Source organism: Diadema setosum, chromosome 19, assembly GCF_964275005.1.
Source record: "Diadema setosum chromosome 19, eeDiaSeto1, whole genome shotgun sequence".
Lineage (NCBI taxonomy): Eukaryota > Metazoa > Echinodermata > Echinoidea > Diadematoida > Diadematidae > Diadema > Diadema setosum.
The window spans coordinates 22,181,137-22,200,620 of NC_092703.1; the positions used below are offsets into that span (position 1 = coordinate 22,181,137).

The 19,484-nt window shown below is 39.3% G+C and overlaps 1 protein-coding gene across 1 annotated transcript; it reads right to left on the reverse strand.

Moving 5' to 3' along the window:
• Positions 1 to 333: 333 nt before the first annotated feature.
• On the reverse strand, positions 334 to 10,073 carry LOC140242628 (uncharacterized). The gene is made up of 4 exons (XM_072322382.1): positions 9,964 to 10,073; positions 6,381 to 6,594; positions 1,915 to 2,794; positions 334 to 617 (listed from the first exon to the last, which is right to left on the reverse strand). The coding sequence occupies exons 1-4, from the start codon at positions 10,071 to 10,073 to the stop codon at positions 334 to 336; spliced, it is 1,488 nt and encodes a 495-aa protein (XP_072178483.1).
• Positions 10,074 to 19,484: the final 9,411 nt, after the last annotated feature.

The following is a 19,484-nucleotide window of genomic DNA, read 5'->3' on the forward strand; positions in this document are numbered from 1 at the left end:
CGTAAGTACCCCAAATCCGTCCATCACAGTCTATTGAAGTTTGACGGGTTTAAAAGAAAGTCCCGGGATCATAAAGTCACTCGAGTCACCTTCGCCTGTGACATAAAGATAATAAGTGGCAATTAATTTCCTCTGTGCACAAGTTATGAAATTTAGTAGTTAACAGCTTGGCCGGATATTCTTTAAGTACGATGTAAGACAAACAATAATATTGAAGCTACAGTGTATTCCACACGCTAAATGTCTGTCGTGTTATATTTTGATCTGGGTATTATACTGACTGTATCCAGTACATGAAATGACATCCAAAGCTTCCGATAATGCATGGCCAAACTACTCGATCACATTCTTTGGCTGGATCTTCTCCTTTACTACATTCTCACGCTGCTTTCGAGAAAAAGTCTTTTTCAGCGTACTTCTGTAACGATCCAACTCCTTTCTAGCACGTCTGTTCATAAACGTGTAGATCAGTGGGTCAACGACAGTGATGCTGTACGAAAGCCATTTGGTTAGAACGCCGAGCCAGTCCGGGGTAGTCCAAGACCTGAAGTTTTCGATCAGTCTAACTACCACATGTGGATGATAGCATACCGATACTGCCAGCACCAGCATAACACCTGTAAAGAAATGGAAGTGTAGCATGTAAACAATGGGAGCTTACAAGAAGTATTCACAATTCAAAATGGTTGTTGAACTTGTTGAAAGGCAGCTATCGTGTTCTACTGTGATGTTTTAGCGATATTTCTGTTGTTCGTCCTGGAAGTATATCGTAGAAGAGAGACTTAATTCTTCCAATTCCCTGCATGGTTCGACCATTATTTATCTTTTATCACATCTATACATGTTTGTTGATTGTGTGTGTGTGTGTGTGTGTGTGTGTGTGTGTGTGTGTGTGTTTGTGTGCGTGTGTGTGTGCGTGTGTGCAACCTGATGCACCACGAAAAACGAGTTCCCATTATCAATACACCGATAAAAATGACAGTAATACATAATATTATAACAACATGGTCATATTCCCCTCTACGGGAGCCTCTAAAGTACAAGCCATACTATCATTCCAATGGCCATAATTCATAAAAAAAAAATGCAATGATACCAACTATATTGTTGGAATAGCAAATACCATGCATTGTATCGACAAGAATCCTGCTTCCTTTCAAGCTTCATTTACTTCCTTTCAGCAAGACTTGCTATCTTAACAGCTTTTATAAATTGAGGCCCTGGACTTGAACCTTAAAGATTTAACCTCGATAGCAGCTTGACTATTAGGCTAAACTATAGGGTGATTGTGCGAAGTGACAGTAAAAATGATATAACCTGAGAGTACACTCTATGAAAAATGGGTTCTTTTTGCACTTTTGCTTGTGACACAATAAATGTAGCACCTTTGCGGGCGCAACTTTGCACTTTTCAGACCAGGTGAGCACTTTTAAGTTGCAATCAGTCACACGTTGAGGCGCAAAGTTGAATCTATTTGTCTCAGAGTGTGGAGTACGTATAGAGTGATTGACTGTGAAAAACAAAACCAATTGTGAATATCAATATAAAGTGAAAAGGGCGATTGTACAAGTAAAATCCGGGACTGTCTAGTACAGGACGAATTTATACATTTGGTCAGATGGGTTGAGAGGAGATTGGCAGATTATAATCTATTCCGAGGATGTGCGCGTGAGACAGAATTCCAAGTTATTGACTCCTGCTCAGGAGGTGTAATTTTGAAGTGCTCCATAGACTCAACAAATCACACCCAACTTTAGGGAGTCTAAAGCCTTAGCCAATAAGTTCAGCTCTTTGCTTTCATCATGAAAAGTTAAATGATTTTAAATAAAACTTGCCTAAAGCAGAAGGGACGTTTAGACTGCTCATCAATGCATTTTTTTTTTAAAGACAATTGGAAGTGGTTAAAACCCTCACCCATCATCGCCACCTTTCTGTGAGCTAAGTACTGTCTCTTCAGAGCTTTCCTCTTGACATGCTTTCTCTTTGTGCGAGGTGTCATACTGATTTCAGGGTGCCTGTCCTGGCAGGGCTCAGTGGAACGTTCTACGGGGTTTCCCTTCGACACTGAATCCTCACAATAATTGTCGCCTGAAGTTTCCTCTCCTACATCCGGGCCTCTTTCGTTCATTCCACAGGTGGATACGGATGGAGAATCATCTCTGCCGTCGCGCCCGATCTGATACTTTCGCCCGTTTCGAACCAGCAGTCCCACCAGAAGTCCACGTGCCGCTACTGATGGCTCACCAGAGTTCCCTGGAATGCAGTTTGCCGCGGTCAACTCGGGAATGGAACGCACGGAATCGTGGATATTGACCTGCTCGTCGTTGTCCAGACTGGCCATGTTGAATCTCACACGACGCAATCCTGAAGGATTTGAGGGTAAGGCGGACGTCAGTATGGGTTCAGAAATAACCGGCCCGCGTTTCGGCTCTTTCAGCTTTTTCGCTTGGCGCCGAAGACAAACAAATATTACACTGTACGATATTATTAGCGACGGTAGAGTAATGCATAGCATTACTATAGTCATAATTGTTATGATATAATTTCCGGATGAAAGCATGACGTCACAACAACGTGAAGGATGTGAGTATTCTACGCATGACGAATCTCCAAAGTTGCAAGGAAGAGCTAATGCGACACTGAGGAGCCATATAGATGTGATCAATATGGCAACCCTAAGATGACCGCGCGGAAGAATTTTCGATGAAGTCACAATGAGAACGCGATCGAAACCAATGGCGATTACAGTGAACACATTAGTTGGAGCTAGGATCCTCAAAAAGAACGCACTCATCTATAGAAGGAAACACATAGTATGGTACGTGATCAATAGCAGTTTATTCTATACAACAAGGATTAATACAGTTAAGCATACTATTATGATATACATTCACCAATGTGAATCAATTATGATTACAGACAAAGATGAAAGAAGAACGTCGTACCTAGCTCTATAATGAAATGCCAAGAGGGTTCAGTGTTTTACATGGAGTCCAAGGGTGGCAGAATGAGCTTAATGTACCCTGCTGACAAATACGTCTTTTTGCCTCGGAAAGAGATTACTTTTACGTTTTCTCTGTTTAATCATTTACGATGTCTGATATTTCCTGCCCCTGACGCGGGAGTCTCAAAACATGAAGGAGACACAAACTGCGTAAGCGTATAGGCCTTAAACAAACGGCCAAATTTCATACATCATGTATAATGTAACTCCGGCAACATTCTCCCAATGTTATGCTTTCAAGGTTGCCGAAAACGAGGAACAACTAAGAAAAAAAAAAAGCTCTACTAAAGTGGTCATAAGACGACTTATAAGATAATTGTGATCTTCCAGCGCAAAGTTGTCTTTCCAAATTAGCTTCTCTCTTAATGACAGCTTCAATCTTCCAAAGGAAAAAAAATAACAAACATAGGCTGAGTATCCTAATGATAATCCCCATCATTATATCATAAGCACTTTCAAGTCATTGAACTGAACTTTTCTCTTACTGAAGGTATTCCATAATTATGTGATATATATATATATATATATATATGTATATATATATATATATATAGTTGAGACAATGTAGATAACAGAAGATGTCGCATGAAACCGGCAGAGTTGTGAAGCTTTCGACCGTGATCTTCCTCAGCTTTAATATCTGTTTGTGAAACGAATTATATGTTTTTGAGAATAACAAATCTGGAGTCATAAACACAATATATCAAATATAAGTTGAGCATGAGTTGATAGTTACATGGCATACTTGGCAATATTTTCGGCACTTTGCAACACATTCAACAATGTGTAACTGTAAATAAGTATATAGTGAGTATATGTGGCATACAAACATATCATGCAATAAAAATTATCAAACATATATCATAAATAAACTAAATAAAATAATTACCTGCTAAGCAGACGTTTGAGTTGCCTGTTGTTTGTATGCCACATATACTCACTATATACTTATTTACAGTTACACATTGTTGAATGTGTTGCAAAGTGCCGAAAATATTGCCAAGTATGCCATGTAACTATCAACTCATGCTCAACTTATATTTGATATATTGTGTTTATGACTCCAGATTTGTTATTCTCAAAAACATATAATTCGTTTCACAAACAGATATTAAAGCTGAGGAAGACCACGGTCGAAAGCTTCACAGCTCTGCCGGTTTCATGCGACATCTTCTGTTATCTACATTGTCTCAACTATAATTTCATTTAAGATGACAGAGGCGTACGGTAGGAATATCAGCATCATCACACTATATATATATATATATATATATATATATATATATATATATATATATATATGTATATATACATCTACATCTACATATACATATATATACTAGGTGTTACAAAAAACATTTCCCACGTTTGATCCTTAATAGTTCGAATACTATACATCAGATCATTGATATGAGTAATAGCTGAATAATGTACAATTTTGCTGGAGGTGATTTGAATATGAGAGCTTTCGTTGAATCCATGATTAATTTTGAAGTTAAGTTCCAGATTTTGGTCAAATTTGAACCCTCTGTATAAAATTGAACTTTACACAAGAACGAATAGAGTGTATGTATGTGAGTGTGTGCTTACAATGACCCTGAACAAAAACATGAATACCAGGAATACCACCCTTTCAGAACTCTGCTGACAATCTTAGCCGTCTGGACTCCTGCTCCAAGGCACATGAATATTTTATTAATAACTCATGATGGATTGCCCTACATGATGGGCACTGCTAGTCTGAATTCATGGTATATAAAGGGGAAATTGCATGCACATGGAAAAATAAGCACATGTTTTCATGTGCTTGCATACACTACATACATTTCAGGATGAATAAAGACTAACTGTGATTGTGGAATTTCTCATGAATATGTAATAGAGCATTCAAACCCCGCATGGCCATTATTCAAGACCATTGTCTGGGTGTTAACCACACACTCCCATACACACCAATTGACCTCTGTGCAAAATTAAGGTTTTCTACCGAGAGTTGAAAATGGAGCAAAATCTGAAACCTAACTTAAAGATAAATCTTGAATTTAATGAAACTGATTTATGCTTTCATGTTTAAATTACCTCCAGCAAAATTGTACACTCTTCAGCTATTGTCTATATCATTTTTATTATTTCATTTTATTATCATATTTTTGAACTATATCAAGGATCAAAAGTTGGAAATGTTTTTTTGTAACACTTATTATAATATAATATATATATATCATACATATATAATATTCTTCTACATGCTCTCCTTCGCCTTTTCCGAGCCGAGGAATTATCTCGTTTTCCGTTCAAAAGCCTCCCCATTTTAATACGTGTATTTTTTTTTCCCTAAAACATTATCTATATACGATGGATTAACTGTGAGAAGGCAAAGACGACTTGTCGAGCCTCTTAAGAACAAGAAGACAAAAAGCTCAATCGCGGTGGTTTCAACTTGTCCAGGACAAAAAACCGCCACTACACAATCCGACCGACCACACGACTCTGGAGGCAAGCCGGACCACGGAGCAATTAAGCAACTGGCGTTAGAGCACTCAGTGTTCGACTTTTGTTTTTTGTTGTTTTCTTTTTTTTTTCTTTCAACCGATTTTAGGTTGGTAAATGGCATGCGAAAGTGTGTGACTTATTTTTTTTTTCTATTTTGGGCAGGCGCTACGTTTTTTCAAAGTGAGTAGGCCCAGATTTGGGGGCTTACATCAGTGCCACTATACCGGGATTATGGCTGATAAGAAAAAAACAAAAACAAAAACAAAGTCCCGTCTGACAAAAAAAAAAAAAAACACGCACAAAAAAAAAACACAAAACAAAACAAAACAAGAAAACACAACAAAATTCAGAAGAGGTCGTCACACACTTTTGGATGCCATTTCCCTTAACCCAAAATCGGCTGAGCAGAAACACACACACACACACACACACACACACACACACACACACACAGAGAGAGAGAGAGAGAGAGAGAGAGAGAAACAACAAAAGCAAAAATCATACCCTATGATTTTTACAAAAGTGTGTGTGTGTGTGTGGGGGGGGGGGGGGGGGGCGCCCAAGGGGTAAGACCCTATGTATTATGTAAAAAGGCCCCCTGTTGCGCCGGCCCTGACAGCCTGGCATAGTAATGTGAGAGATTGGCTATGAGTTTACGTATAAAATATGCTGCGTGAATATTCAACTTGTCAAATCTTCACGACTGGCATTGAGACCCAGTCGAATGACTGGAAACTGGCGAGGCTGGTGACATCACACTTCCGGTCGTACAATTATTAGTGAATCTTTATTCAAATTCATGGCAAAGTCGTGTAGTGTGAGGTGGCCCAATGGAAAAGTCGTACTATGCGATGTGCGCTTCAACTTCAGCTTGTAAACTCACCTCACAAGCTGCACGTTGAGCTTCCAGATACACCCCATCGTCTAAGATGGCGTTCAAGGAAAACGGCATGACAAGCAAAGCCATGCTGGTGTCCGCCACGGCCAAGTTGAATAAGAGTAGATTATGGGGCTTTTGCCTCAGACTCGGCACACGAATTATCGTCGTCAGCGCAGTGATGTTGAATGTCACGGCGCAAATCATTATCACCGCCAAACTGCAAGAAAAACAAACTTAAATAAATCAGATTTACAGTTTTCCTTTCGTTCCCGACTACCCGAAACACTCAGGGCCAGAATGTGCATGTCTTTAAAACAACAAAAAGGAAAAAAATTGCAGACTTGACCATGCACGCATGCAAGAATGTGTCGCGGATGCCCACAACTGAGGAAAGAACATTCCCATCAACAACATCGATTTTTTTTTTTTTTTTTGTGGAGAAACTTCCTCTATCTGTGTTCGTAGAATGCGATATAGAAGGACGAATTGAATCTTATACAACGCCTATCACTCGTTCGCCTTGCATGTGATCCGTAGGCCCTATATAATGCTATATCAAAACACATATCATAATGTACATACACTCTTCTTTTATAAATTCCAACACCTAAAACGAAAATAACACTATAAGAAACCAAGCATTTGCCAGTGCAGCTCCTAAACTGTGGACTGTCTTACCATTAGAACTCAGAATTCAGAAAAACTCGAAGCGCTTTTTTTTTTCTTCATATAACTGTGCATTATTGCTCAGCACATAATCAGTTTTTGTTCATTTGTTTGGTTGTGTGTGTGTGTGTGTGTTTCTTTGTTTGTTTGTTTGGTGTTTTGTTTTTTATTTCAGCGCTGAAGTATAAAGGTTTTGCGCTTTATAAATGTATAGGAACATACACCCCAAAGGAAATCGAGCTGGCGATCGTTTCCTCTTTAATACCCCTGCGTGATAGCGAGATTTGTTGTTATTTCAATCTATTTAACATGCATCAATGACTTAGTACATACTTATAATGCATGCATGTTTTCTTAGCTCACCAACAGATTAAGTCATCGAATTCAACGCTTGACCTCCTTCTTTTTTCACTCAACACTCCACTAAGTTCAGGTTAACCCTGATCTTATCTGATCTTATCCTCTTTTGATAGTTTCTGAAATCGCTTCAAACATATGCAATTTGTAAGGCTAAGCATGAAATTTCACATACCGAGGGCTGAGTGATTGTCAAACGGCAGCCAGCGAATCTGGTATTTAAGGCAAAGGTTGATTTCCACGCACGTTTCTCTAATGCGATCTTGGTAACAAAACACGCATAGCACTGAATGGTATCAGAAATAGATGCTACTCTCGTCACTGACAACTTGCGTCACTTCACTTTCGGTGTATAGGCCTACGCACGCAAAGGTGATTGTCTCATTGAATACTCACAATGACGGCCTCTTAATAGCTATTCTCAAGTTCGCGAACCTCTTAAAGTAGAAATCAGAACTATTATTCACAGTCTTCAAAGCGCGCCATGTATAGAGCGTATAGCTCGGGTCGGACTGTATGGATGCTCCAAAAGCGAACCGAGCCAAGGCGAACAGAGCCATGAAGCCGCGTGCCACGGTGCACGGACCGGAGTGCCCCGCGATGTCTGCTACGATATGACATATTTTGTATTTATCCCGTAATAATTTGTCTCATCTTATTAATGTTTATCATGTAAGAAATTGATATTGCCGTAATGGTTAGAAAAGTAGTGCGACCCACTTCAAAGACAAAAGCCTGCATCAGCATGACCAAATAAGGAGATTTTGTGATGCACAATCAAAGTAAAAGACAGTGACTTGGAATTAGATCTACATCGATGTCTTTAGAATGAGTAGACCCTTTATATGTGACGTCAAAATTCGAGAAAAAGGTATCCTTCACACTGTCTGGAATGTGGACGTCATTCAGGACGTAGCAGCACAAGTTTACAGCTTGGTCAAAACAGGACCATCTCAGAGAATTCTTGGTTTCCGTGGACAGGAAGTAATGACGTCAAGCGGAGACTTGACCACTGCAAAACAAAACGGTTAATAAAGTTTTGACAGGCAAAAAAAAAAAAAAAAAATGCCAGCAAATAAGGAAAGGGGGGGGGGGGGCAGGACTTCTGCAAAAATTTCCACCTCATTTGACTTATTTTTACACGGAGGCCTGTGGTCCAATAAATGTATAAATATGCAATGTTTAAGTGCAAAATTCAGATGCCACATATTGCTGACCACTCAGGATCAGGCTACGTCACTTCAAATTGGGAAGTTCAGTGTAGCAGTGTTGGAATCATTGTGATTCGGGATTGATGCATTTTGGCCCGGATAGCCTGATCGTCCAGAAGAGAATCACTCACCAGGAGGATTCGACTTTGAACACCAACAACTGTTGTAAGTACATGATCATTTATGTCTAAGCCATTTCAAAACCATTACAGGACTCAAAACAAAAGGCTGTATCATCTTTCCCTTCCTTTGCTTTTGTTTTTGTTTTTATATACCACGTTGATGTGTGAATATCATGATTGTGACTGTTACGTATTTTCGTTTCTATTCTCTTGGTATAGGATTGGTATTGAATCGGTTTTTTTGATGACCTATAGTCGCAAATGTTTATCTGTGAGTTAATATCAAAATCTGTACTGAAAATTGAAACGAAATGAATTCACAGAAATAAGGAATGAATTTCCAACTCTGAAAGTGACTTGCAAAATTTGTGTGTTTGTATGAGACAATATCAGTCTGACATGTATGTGTGTATATGATGATAGGGGCCTCACGACACAAATCAATCGTAATTTGGAATAGAGAACTGAAGCAAATGAAAGTGAAACATGCTCTAATCAATTACAGTAAAAAAACAGAGAGTACCTCTCAAACAATATTTAAGTATTCGAGATGTTTGGTATAATTAATGACGAGAATGTTACATTTTAACACTAACATTTCCGCCACAAGATTGATATAAATAGACAAGTAAAAAAGTAGTACTGAAGACCCGTAATCATTATGTTAGGGAAGGCAGTCACCTTTCGATATTTCATTGCATTTTCTTTTCATAAATGTCACATTTTACTTGTTATTTGTTTGTAATTCCGTTCACTATGTTCCCTAAGTTATTATAAGTAATGAGCCTCATTGATTTCGTATAACTTTGTTCACTATGCAGATTTTGTGCTGAAATTATAAATTGTTGGAAATTAAATAAATGAAATGAAACGTATAATGATTACACTCGTTGTTGTACAGTCTTGGGGGCTGACTGGGAAATTTTGCACTTCTGCCCGCATTAAAAAAAAAATCCCTATGAATTAGAAAAAAATGAGTATTGAATCAAAAAAATATGACTAACTTTGAGATGAAGCACAGGGCCACGCAAGGAAAGTATCAGATAATATAGTGACCTTTTAACTTTTGACACATGACACCAAGAAGCATACCTGCAGAGATAGTAAAAGCCAATGAAAAAGAAAGCAAAGACTATACTGTCTAATAATTACGTAAAGCACTAAAAGGAGAAGAAAATGTGAATGCAGATCGGTTATTGCAATCTACAATTGTATCAAAGTGGTTGTCACCTTAACGCTCCAAGGACCTTAAGGATCTGAGAAGTATCAGGATCGTCGTCGGCCGTCGTACCAGACCCGTTTGTGGTCCCGTTCAAGTTCACTATGACACCTTCTGTCATCTTGATGCGCTTCCCTCCTGCTACTTCTACTTCTGCTCCTATTTTTTTCTCACGTCGTCAGTTTCTTCAATTCCTTCTTCTCGTCGTGTTTGTTGTTTTAAGTGCAGGAAGTATTTGTCTTTAACTCCTTCTGAAGCTCGAACATGTACGTGCTAGACAGTGTTCAGCACCGCTACCAAGGACTTTACTGACTATGTTCAGGCTACTTTAGTATATGTGCGATGAACTGTTCAGGATCGAGCCTATTCATTTGCATTTCTGGGCTGGGACTGTCATAGAGCTATGCGGAGCAGTTTCGATCACGTGATTAGGTGTGATGACCCTTTTGGTTTTTACACCCGCATGATATAATGAGTACATCAGCATCCAGAAGATGTTTAGGAACTTACGACGGATAGTATCAATGTGGTAATTAAAGTAAGTACCGAAACTATAGACTTGACATATTTATTGATTACAGGTACCCCAAAGAGCACTGAATCGTTGATTATAAATATAAGAAGGGGGATCTGACGTCTTAAATGCTCACAAATAAGGTACATTCTTTGGAATATACTTGGCAAGGCATGTACATTTCGCGTTTCTCCACCTTACCTTCGGAAAGCCGGGGGGGGGGGGGGGGGGTGGTTGCATCATACGAAACAGCGAAAATGGCATCCCAGTATCTGTCTTTGAATATTTTAACTAGTCCCCATCATACAGAAAATTTCAATTTTTACCTGTGACAACTCTTTCACCAGGCAGAAAGCCTACACACAATGACAATGCAGGAAACGACTGTAATTTATTGTATGGTTTAGCTTTCAAATCGCCTAGGGATTTCCCAACAGCTTTCGGCTATGTGCTTTCCAGGGAGATGTATAGTAATACCTACTTTGAAGATGTGGTACCAACCCTCATGCACACGTAAAAAGGGGACTGACTGTCCTTGGTTGTGCAATATCGGCACAGTGGAAAGGTGTGCTTTAGCTATCATTGTTATTTGTTGATAAAGCACTACAGATTCAGACAAAGTGCATAAGTAGTGTGAGTGTAAGCTTCACTTATTTCCACTGCTAAGGACAGATTGGCTTGGAGAAACGAAACAAACTCGCGAAAAGCCCGACTGTGATTGTATAAAACTCATACTCTTACTCGTTTGACATGACAATAGCCATTATAGTAAAGTCTGGTCTGTGATGGTGTGTCTTGCGATCCACTCTTATCAATAACAGCAGAAGGCGTTCACACAATGAAACGATGGATGAAGGTAAAAAAAAAAAAATCAAAGATTCTAATGACGTGTTTCTGTACAAGTTTTTCGACACACAGAAAGCCAGATGTATATGTTAAACATGCTAACTGTAACGTGATCGAGACAGAACGCATTTTCAGACACATTGCAAAAGAAGCAAGAGCAAAAGCAGATTACTCTTACAGTTGGGTTTGTTTTTGTTTTTTCAAGTCTTTTTTTTTTTTCAATTACAGCAGGAATGTATCATCTATCACAATATTGATGTTATTCGACCAAGTAAACGTATGGAATCATAGGGATTTCCCTCATTACTTGGCTTGGTATAAAATTATACACGTAGGCCTACTAGTATGTGGGACTAATTTTGATCTTTCGGGTCTCTCGGGCAACCATTGTTGTCATGACGAGAACTTTATATGAGAGTGGTGGCGCTGTTTACGCAAGGCTGGTGGGAATGAAAGCATTTAAAGAGGTGAAGAAAGAAGGAGAGGAAAGGTATGAAATTGTGCACGCCAAGTCTTCACTCTTATGAGCTTTTTCCTAAATGATAAAAGGCACACAAGTTCTACAGCTTCATGTTGTCAATGTGTGTCATTGCTGACACACACACACAGGATCATTAGGAAATTTTGATATTCTTCAAGTATGTTTTCACAAATGAAGTTATTCTTCTTTATGCTCTCTCTCCACACGCGCGCGCGCACACACACACACACACACACCCATACAAATACTGTCACTAACCAAACCTGTATATCTGTAATCATGTATATATATAAATGGAAAGACATAGAGCAAAGTATTATGATGCTGTATATTACTTTTCATACACTTTTGAACTCAGAAATATATCAAATCGGAATATTGCTATACATCTTATTTATGTCCATTAAAGGTCTTCCTTTGGAATAAGTTGATATCGTTTGGATACAGGAAGTACATGAAATGAAATGATAATGATGTTTATATTCCACATACTAAGAATGTTGAATAGGATTGGTCCAGAGCTGATCACGTGATGAAGCGTAGTTTTGCCCATCACATCACCTGAGAAGAAAAGTTCGTTACACTCTATGTTGATAGTTCCTTTTGTTTCGCTGATCTCCACACAGTCCACATAGTCCTAACGCAAGATGAGTACGCGCGAAATAAAAGTGCGTTGCACTGTGGACTATCATGTGACCTAGGTCACTTGATAGTACACAGTGCAACGCACTTTCACTTCGGTGCCGCGCGGTGCGCGCAGCAACTTCATTGTTTTCTCATCTACGCGCACACGTAGCCTAAGCCCTAAGGATACCTAAAGACAGCTAAAACGGTTTCAGATGTGGAAAATAATGGAAATTTCTAGGACCCTAGATGTGGAATATAAAGCAAATAATCAACTTTTAGTTTCAGGCAATGAGACAAACTCTCACTTCCTCGGCGATCTGAATGTGTACGCTATCTTTCCTCAGCTGCGCTTCGAAAAGATAGCTACATCCAGATCGCCTCGGAAGTGATAGTTTGTCCCATCACCTTCACCAACGTTGATCATTTGCTTATTTTAAAATGGGTTCAAGAATGTAGCCAATTGGAAGCGCTGTAATGAGTCACGTGTGCGTGCATTAATTTCTTAGTAAATGCACGGCCTGACGTACGTCACAATGTTTACACTAGCAGTGCGCACTCAATCAGTTGTTACAAGTGCGTCACGCGCTACTATACGCGCTGTCAATCCTGTAAACAACTTCTAGTTCGGGCTGCCACAACAGCCGGCGGCCTTTCTTGTGCATAACACGTGGCGTACGTATACTCTTATACGTACGTACAGTACTTACGTGCGGGATTTCCGAGTGCGACGTGCGTAAATGTTTGAGACGAACATCTTCGGACATCTTGACTTTTGAGCGAGTGCTACTTGTAGCTGACTGGTATTGACCCACAAAGGTACGTGAATAATGCTGTTAGTTTTCGACCCATTTTATAAAACAAATGATGCACAGGATTATTTCGTGGCGTTAGTGAAGGTGCGGCGCACTCTCGAGTATTGACAACGGTTTCAAACATGCACTCGGCTGCGCCTCGTGCATGTCGCACCATTGTCAATACTCTCGAGCGCGCCGCACCTTCACAAACGCACTCTATCCTGTGCATCATTGGCTCTCTCCCTCACAACGTTTCTCGTCTTCAAGTAATCCTAATTCTCTTGGGGGCACTTTGGCAAAGTCGAAGAGAATCCCGACCGGAGGACCCGTGTTCAAATCCCGCCCAGTGCTGACGTCCTTGGACAAGATGTTTTACACACAATGTCCCTCTTGACCCAGGTGTATAAATGGGTACCTGACAATGCTAGGGTAATAATAATGGCAGGGCCCTCTAAAAGAGCAGTGGAAGGTGGAAACACTAAGAGGGGCTACCCTGGATAAATAAGACCTTACTTTTATTCTATTCTTTTCTCGTCTTCAAGTAATCCTAATTCTCATTTCAGCTTGTACAGTCTGTCTAACGCTCCTTATTATATTCTCGGTACAAAAACCATCCTGTTTAATTTAGTTAAGTTCAGTTCAATCTAAAAAAGCAAAAAAAAAAAATACAGATCCTGAAATATAATACAATACACATGTATACATAATTTATGATCATATATCTGGAGAAACAATGCACACTTTACAATAAAAAAAAAGACAAAAATTGTGTCATTGGGAAATTCTTAGCTGTCGTATCGCCTTATATGTCTTCAATTTCACCAGCGAATGTGAGCGAAGTCAATGTTTTCCATTGTGATATTTATTTTCCATAGCTCACTCTGGCAGCCGACTGGCAGCCAACACCATTAGTAACTAAACCTTTTCCCCATCCATGTGTCTGTTAGATATCCGTGAAAACTGCACGTAGCATTCCTTACATGACTGAAAAAGTAATGACCAAACAAGACTGAAATCAATCTTTTATCGCACAAATTTTTCCCCCTGAATATCTTACATTTGCTTTCGTAACGTTGCAGTTTCTGAAGTTACTTTACTGGCTTTGTTATTAACGCAGTGTACGACTAAAAAAAAAAAAAAAAAAAAAAAAAAAAAGGGGGGTATTTAAGGTGAGTGTGAAGCTTCTTAGGGGCGTTTTCTCGGTGTTCTTAAGGTCAACTTCAGACATGTTAAAAAGGCAACCCGCTGTGCCAGACTTAAGTTGAAAAGACGAAGAAATTCATCTTTGCCGAGACGTTGTATAACGATGAATACTAATAGCTACTCGCTGAGTTCTCATTCAAATTTGATCGCATTATACGTCAAAAGGACACAGAGATCGTTTGGGTCAAAATTGTATTGAAAGGTAAGATCGCTCTTGACCTGTGTTTGTGACGCTTGCAGTTTGTATCATCTTCTCTGCTCAGTGGCAAATATCGACAAAGACACAAACAAAAAATAGCATCAGTCAGAAAAACAATGCAAAAAAGCAGATTACAGCAGGTCAACTTAGTTTTGAAAAGACGACATTCAGATGTCGAAATCCCAAGAGGAAAGAAAGATTAGAAAATGCTGAAATAAGTTGGAATGAAATGATGGGGTGAAAAATGGAGAGATAAACTGAAGTGACAATAGAATGTCCCATTGATACTTTCATGCAAAAAAAAAAAAAAAAAGAAAATAGAGAAGAAAGTGTGAAGTTGTACGAACGTCCAAAGAAACTTTATCGTTAAAATCTTCATACTTGAAAACAGTCAGTGCGCAAGCGCAGTGTGTTTTCTGCAATAACAACGCTTTTGCGAAATATATTTTTAGTCGACTCGATAATCGAAAGGCACAAAAGGAAAAACATCAAACTAAAAAATGCTAAAATAAGGTACAATGGAAAGCTGAACGAAACAAAAAAAGAACCGGAGAGAAAATTAAATTATCATGAGACTGAAGAGACAAAGAAATCTCCCTTACTTTTGTACAAACAAGAAGGAAAAAGATAAGAAAGACTGAGGTTATGCGAACGTCTAAAGAAACTTTAACTATGAAATCTTTTATATCAGAAAACAGTGCGCAAGCGCAGTGTGTTCTCTGCAATAATGACAGCGCTTTTGTGATATTTCCTTGTTTGTTTGTTAGTCGATGAGAGGTTTAAATACGATGTTCCAAGCAAGTACGAACTTACATCGATTCATCGGAGGGAATTGTGTACTTTGCATCCGTAACTCTCGGTGAGTATGCTATACACTGCTTTCTTCAAAAAGTTTCATTCGAAAATGTACACAAGGAAATCAATGTTTACGTCAAAAATCGTAATAGAATGTCATTCTGCTACTCTACCTCACTAGATAAAAATTCTCTGTAGGATTCTATTAGGGGCATTCCAGACGATTTACATAATTTCACATCATGTAGTATATAAATCGATAGTGCCATGTATAGATTTATGAAATTCATTGTGGTCTTTGAGCACATAAACCACAGGTCTAAAAATCCGAAACATAATACAGTGAATGTAATTCCATTATAATACTTATTTTGATATGCTTGCTTTTGAAATTCACCAGTGCAGAATTCATGCATGGTGTCATCTTTGTTCTGCTCCCTTGATCACCGAACCATTTATTATACATTCTTATGTGAAGCTGCTGTGTAATCATCCTTATTTATTGTGATTGTTTATCAGTTTTGAAACCATTCTTATTCCTCATTCCAAACGCTGTAAATTCTGAAACTCTATATCCAGTAACCAATTTAGTGATGTTAAAATGTAAAAGTCTGAAAATCAGCCGAAAGCCGCCTATAAGGTCTGCATTCCACATAACGGAGACTAGAGCCCCGATGGGTCACAGTGCAAAGCGAATGGGATTCCAGAATCTTACAGTACATCGGTTTAGAATTTGCACTGTTTGCTGGATGATTAGCTGCAAAATCTTCAATCTCGAAATCCTTAATGAACTCAATGTTCATAAAGACGTTTCTACTCTACATCCCAAAATATGACAATATCATTTTTATGCAAGCTACTCGAACATATCATACTAAATGTCATTTTCATCAGTCAGTATTGGGCAAAAAGACTCTTATGTGTAAATTTTGCATAAATTATGTTACATAATTATGAAATATACATGAAGGAAAGATATCATGTGTTATTCAACTCGGACGTTTATTCATTACCAAAACTACGAAAAAAATGTTTTCACGGTTTTTTTTTTTCTCTTGCTGTTGACGTTTGGCACCAGATATGTTTTGTAGTTTGCTCTATAACTATCTCAAAATATCATTTTTTAAATGATGACATGATAATGTATAGGCCCACTCCAACTTGTTTCTAGATGGAATACACTGATCACCACTTTCTCTACATGATGTTTATGTTATTAGCTGCAATCACATCTGCGTACCTACAAAGAATGGCTGGGAACATCGTTCGAATTTTTATTACCTTTATGCTGCTAAGAGGCCACTACCAAGCCACCGGTAAAGACACCGAAAAACACCTCGTGGTGGACAGTATATCGCTTACGTCTGCGTCGTCTGACGGTATCATGTCAGTGGATCGCCCAGTCAAGATTTCTACCGTTTCGACGGGGTCTCTACATCCAAATCATCGTCATCTTCTAAAGAATCGGGGAGAAATGTATCTCACAACTTTGATGGAAGAACTTGTATCTCAAAGCTACGAAAGTAAAGACGCCCTGACGAACCCCACAGATGAGGTTAATCTTGATGAGCCTGAAGACATAGAAGGGGTGGAGCCAACATGGGCGTGGCGGCCATTGACCTGGACGTGGATCACGGTTGCTCAGACCACGGCTGTCGTGCTGGGGATCACTGGCAACGGTCTTGTCATCCTCGTCGTCTTCCAAAGAAGGCACAGACATCGCTCAAGCAACACCTTGATCGGAGCGTTGGCTGTCGCCGATTTTTTGACGTCCGTCTTCATGACTCCTCTCCCGTTTCAAGTGTCTAGATTACCTGCCTCGTGGCTCGGAAATCTGTATTGTAAGGTGATATATACGTCACTTTTCATGTGGCTGTCTATCGATGCGTCAATACTTACTCTAACTCTGATACAACTAGAGTTGTACCTTGCCATAGCGTTTCCACTAAAGTTTAAGATGCTTGTAAGGCGCAAGAGGATTGTGGGCTCCATCATACTCATCTGGCTCTGTGCAGGTGCTATGTGCTTGGACATGATTATCTTGTCGAAAGTAGAAGGAGGGGAGTGTGTGCTGGTTGATCAGTCTGTCAGTGTGCAACGCACTGTAGCCTTCATATTGTATATATTCCACATCATAATCCCGATTGTCACCATGATGACGAGCCAAGTACTGGCAGTTTGCGCGCTAAAACGTCAGTCTAACTTCAACCTTCAAGAACACACTCGCAAGGAGAGGTCAAACCCCAGGTCCACACATCTTGTCGCGAGGAAACGCATGCTCCAGATGTTCTTCATCGTGTTTGTTGTGTATATAATTTGTTGGGGTCCTCTGTTCACGAGTTATCTCGTTCACATATTTGGTATCCTCTCGGAATCATACTTATACTCGCCACTAGATCGTGCGTTTATTGTCCTAGCATTCTGCAATTCTTGCGCGAACCCATTCATATACGCCATCAGAAACCCAAACATTCGTAAAGCAACACAGGTATGTATGAACCGTCATCTCGAAGAGGTGTGGTTTCCATTTTTACGATGAAACCGATTAGATATGTATTTCTACAGAGGTCAGAAATGAATATCATAAATACAGGAACGTATCTAAAATCATAAAAAAATAAGGCTTGATTAATGTTAACTTTAATTCTCAGTACATCAGCATTGCCTGACTAACGGAGAACAAATACAAAATTCAACTCAGACGAAGTGTGAGAATTAGTTGAACATGAGCTAGTTGGCTAATAAATTTGAAAAGTTAATTGATTTTCACAATCTTGACGTCACTTCCTTTCACTCTATCTCATATTTCAGTGCTCACATTGTGCAAGTGTTTTTTTTCCCCCGCTTGTGATTAGAGTTGTGAAATGTCTTTAGGGAGTACAAGTAATACAGTCTCCATGAACCTGAGATATTTTACTTCATTCTGTCCTTTCCTCAACTGTTTACTTCTATCTTTCGCACGTTTGACTTTTATTTCCTTTCCCTCGTAAGTGGGTAGAGACTATATGCGGCGGCCTGATGGCGACTCTAGTCTGGCTGGTCGCGAAGATATCTGAGCGACGTATACTGGCGACTAGCTTGGTCTCCGGCATTTGTCCGGTGAGTCGCAAGAGATTCGAACATAGCCATTATTTGTTTGTTTTGTGGGCATGACTTTGGTGGGGGTTTTGCGAGACTTTTCTAGTGTTCAGCTGGTCTCGGATACGTATGTCTCCACGACGTCTCCCAAACGTCTCTTTTGTTGAGGCCAAGATGCGGAGACTTTTCAAGACGTCGCGACTTTGTTTCATGGTAACCCTTATACCGGCGACGATGTGGGGACGTCGCGGAGATGTCTCCGAAAAGACGTCTGAGAAGACGTCTCGAAGACGTCGCACGACGCCCCTGCGACTTCCGGACGATTAAGTTGTCATCTTGTTTGGAAATCGCCCTAGAATCGCCTTCCCAAAGGGAGCGCAAATGGACCATTCTCCCCAAAAGTGTGCAAAACTGCGATTTTCATGTCGCCAGCATGTTCATACAGTTTAAATCGACATTTTGTCCCTAAGAAATAATCTTTTTTAGTTAAATTCATCCGAGAGGTTAGACCTGTAAAATATATATCAATAAAGCTATTGGGACATCCGGGATAATATTAGAAATACGATCCGAAGTTTGATGTAACCCTAAATACCCCCATGTTGCCAGAAAAAGAAGTGCTCATATAACAAGTTGTTACTCGTTAACATATCATTCAAATCAAATCTTTAGTACCTCATTCCATTGCACTCAAGCGCCTTAATGACAAATAATATTACATAACAATGATGCTTTGCTTCATTTAGAAAAAAAAAAGTATGCTCTAAATAAAAACAAATCTCAGATAGTTTTGAATACTTAATGTAATGATTAATCACACAACAGAATTGTTGGAGAAAAATAATATATTGTTTTAGATAATAGCGTGAGAACGGTAACGGCAGATCAAACCTGTCAGATACGTTACCAATCAAATGTATTGTTCAGCAAGGTTAACCGCGACGCGCTTTTGCGCGAGGATTTAACAGGTTGACAACGTGCTCTTTATGACTTCC

Coding starts and splice junctions, on each gene's coding strand:
- LOC140242628 (XM_072322382.1), bottom strand. CDS start 10,073: ATGACAGAAGGTGTCATAGTGAACTTGAACGGGACCACAAACGGGTCT. Junction 2,795..6,380: donor CTCAACGTGCAGCTTGTGAG/GTGAGTTTACAA, acceptor TTCCTTCTATAG/ATGAGTGCGTTCTTTTTGAG. Junction 618..1,914: donor CAGAAAGGTGGCGATGATGG/GTGAGGGTTTTA, acceptor ATTTCTTTACAG/GTGTTATGCTGGTGCTGGCA.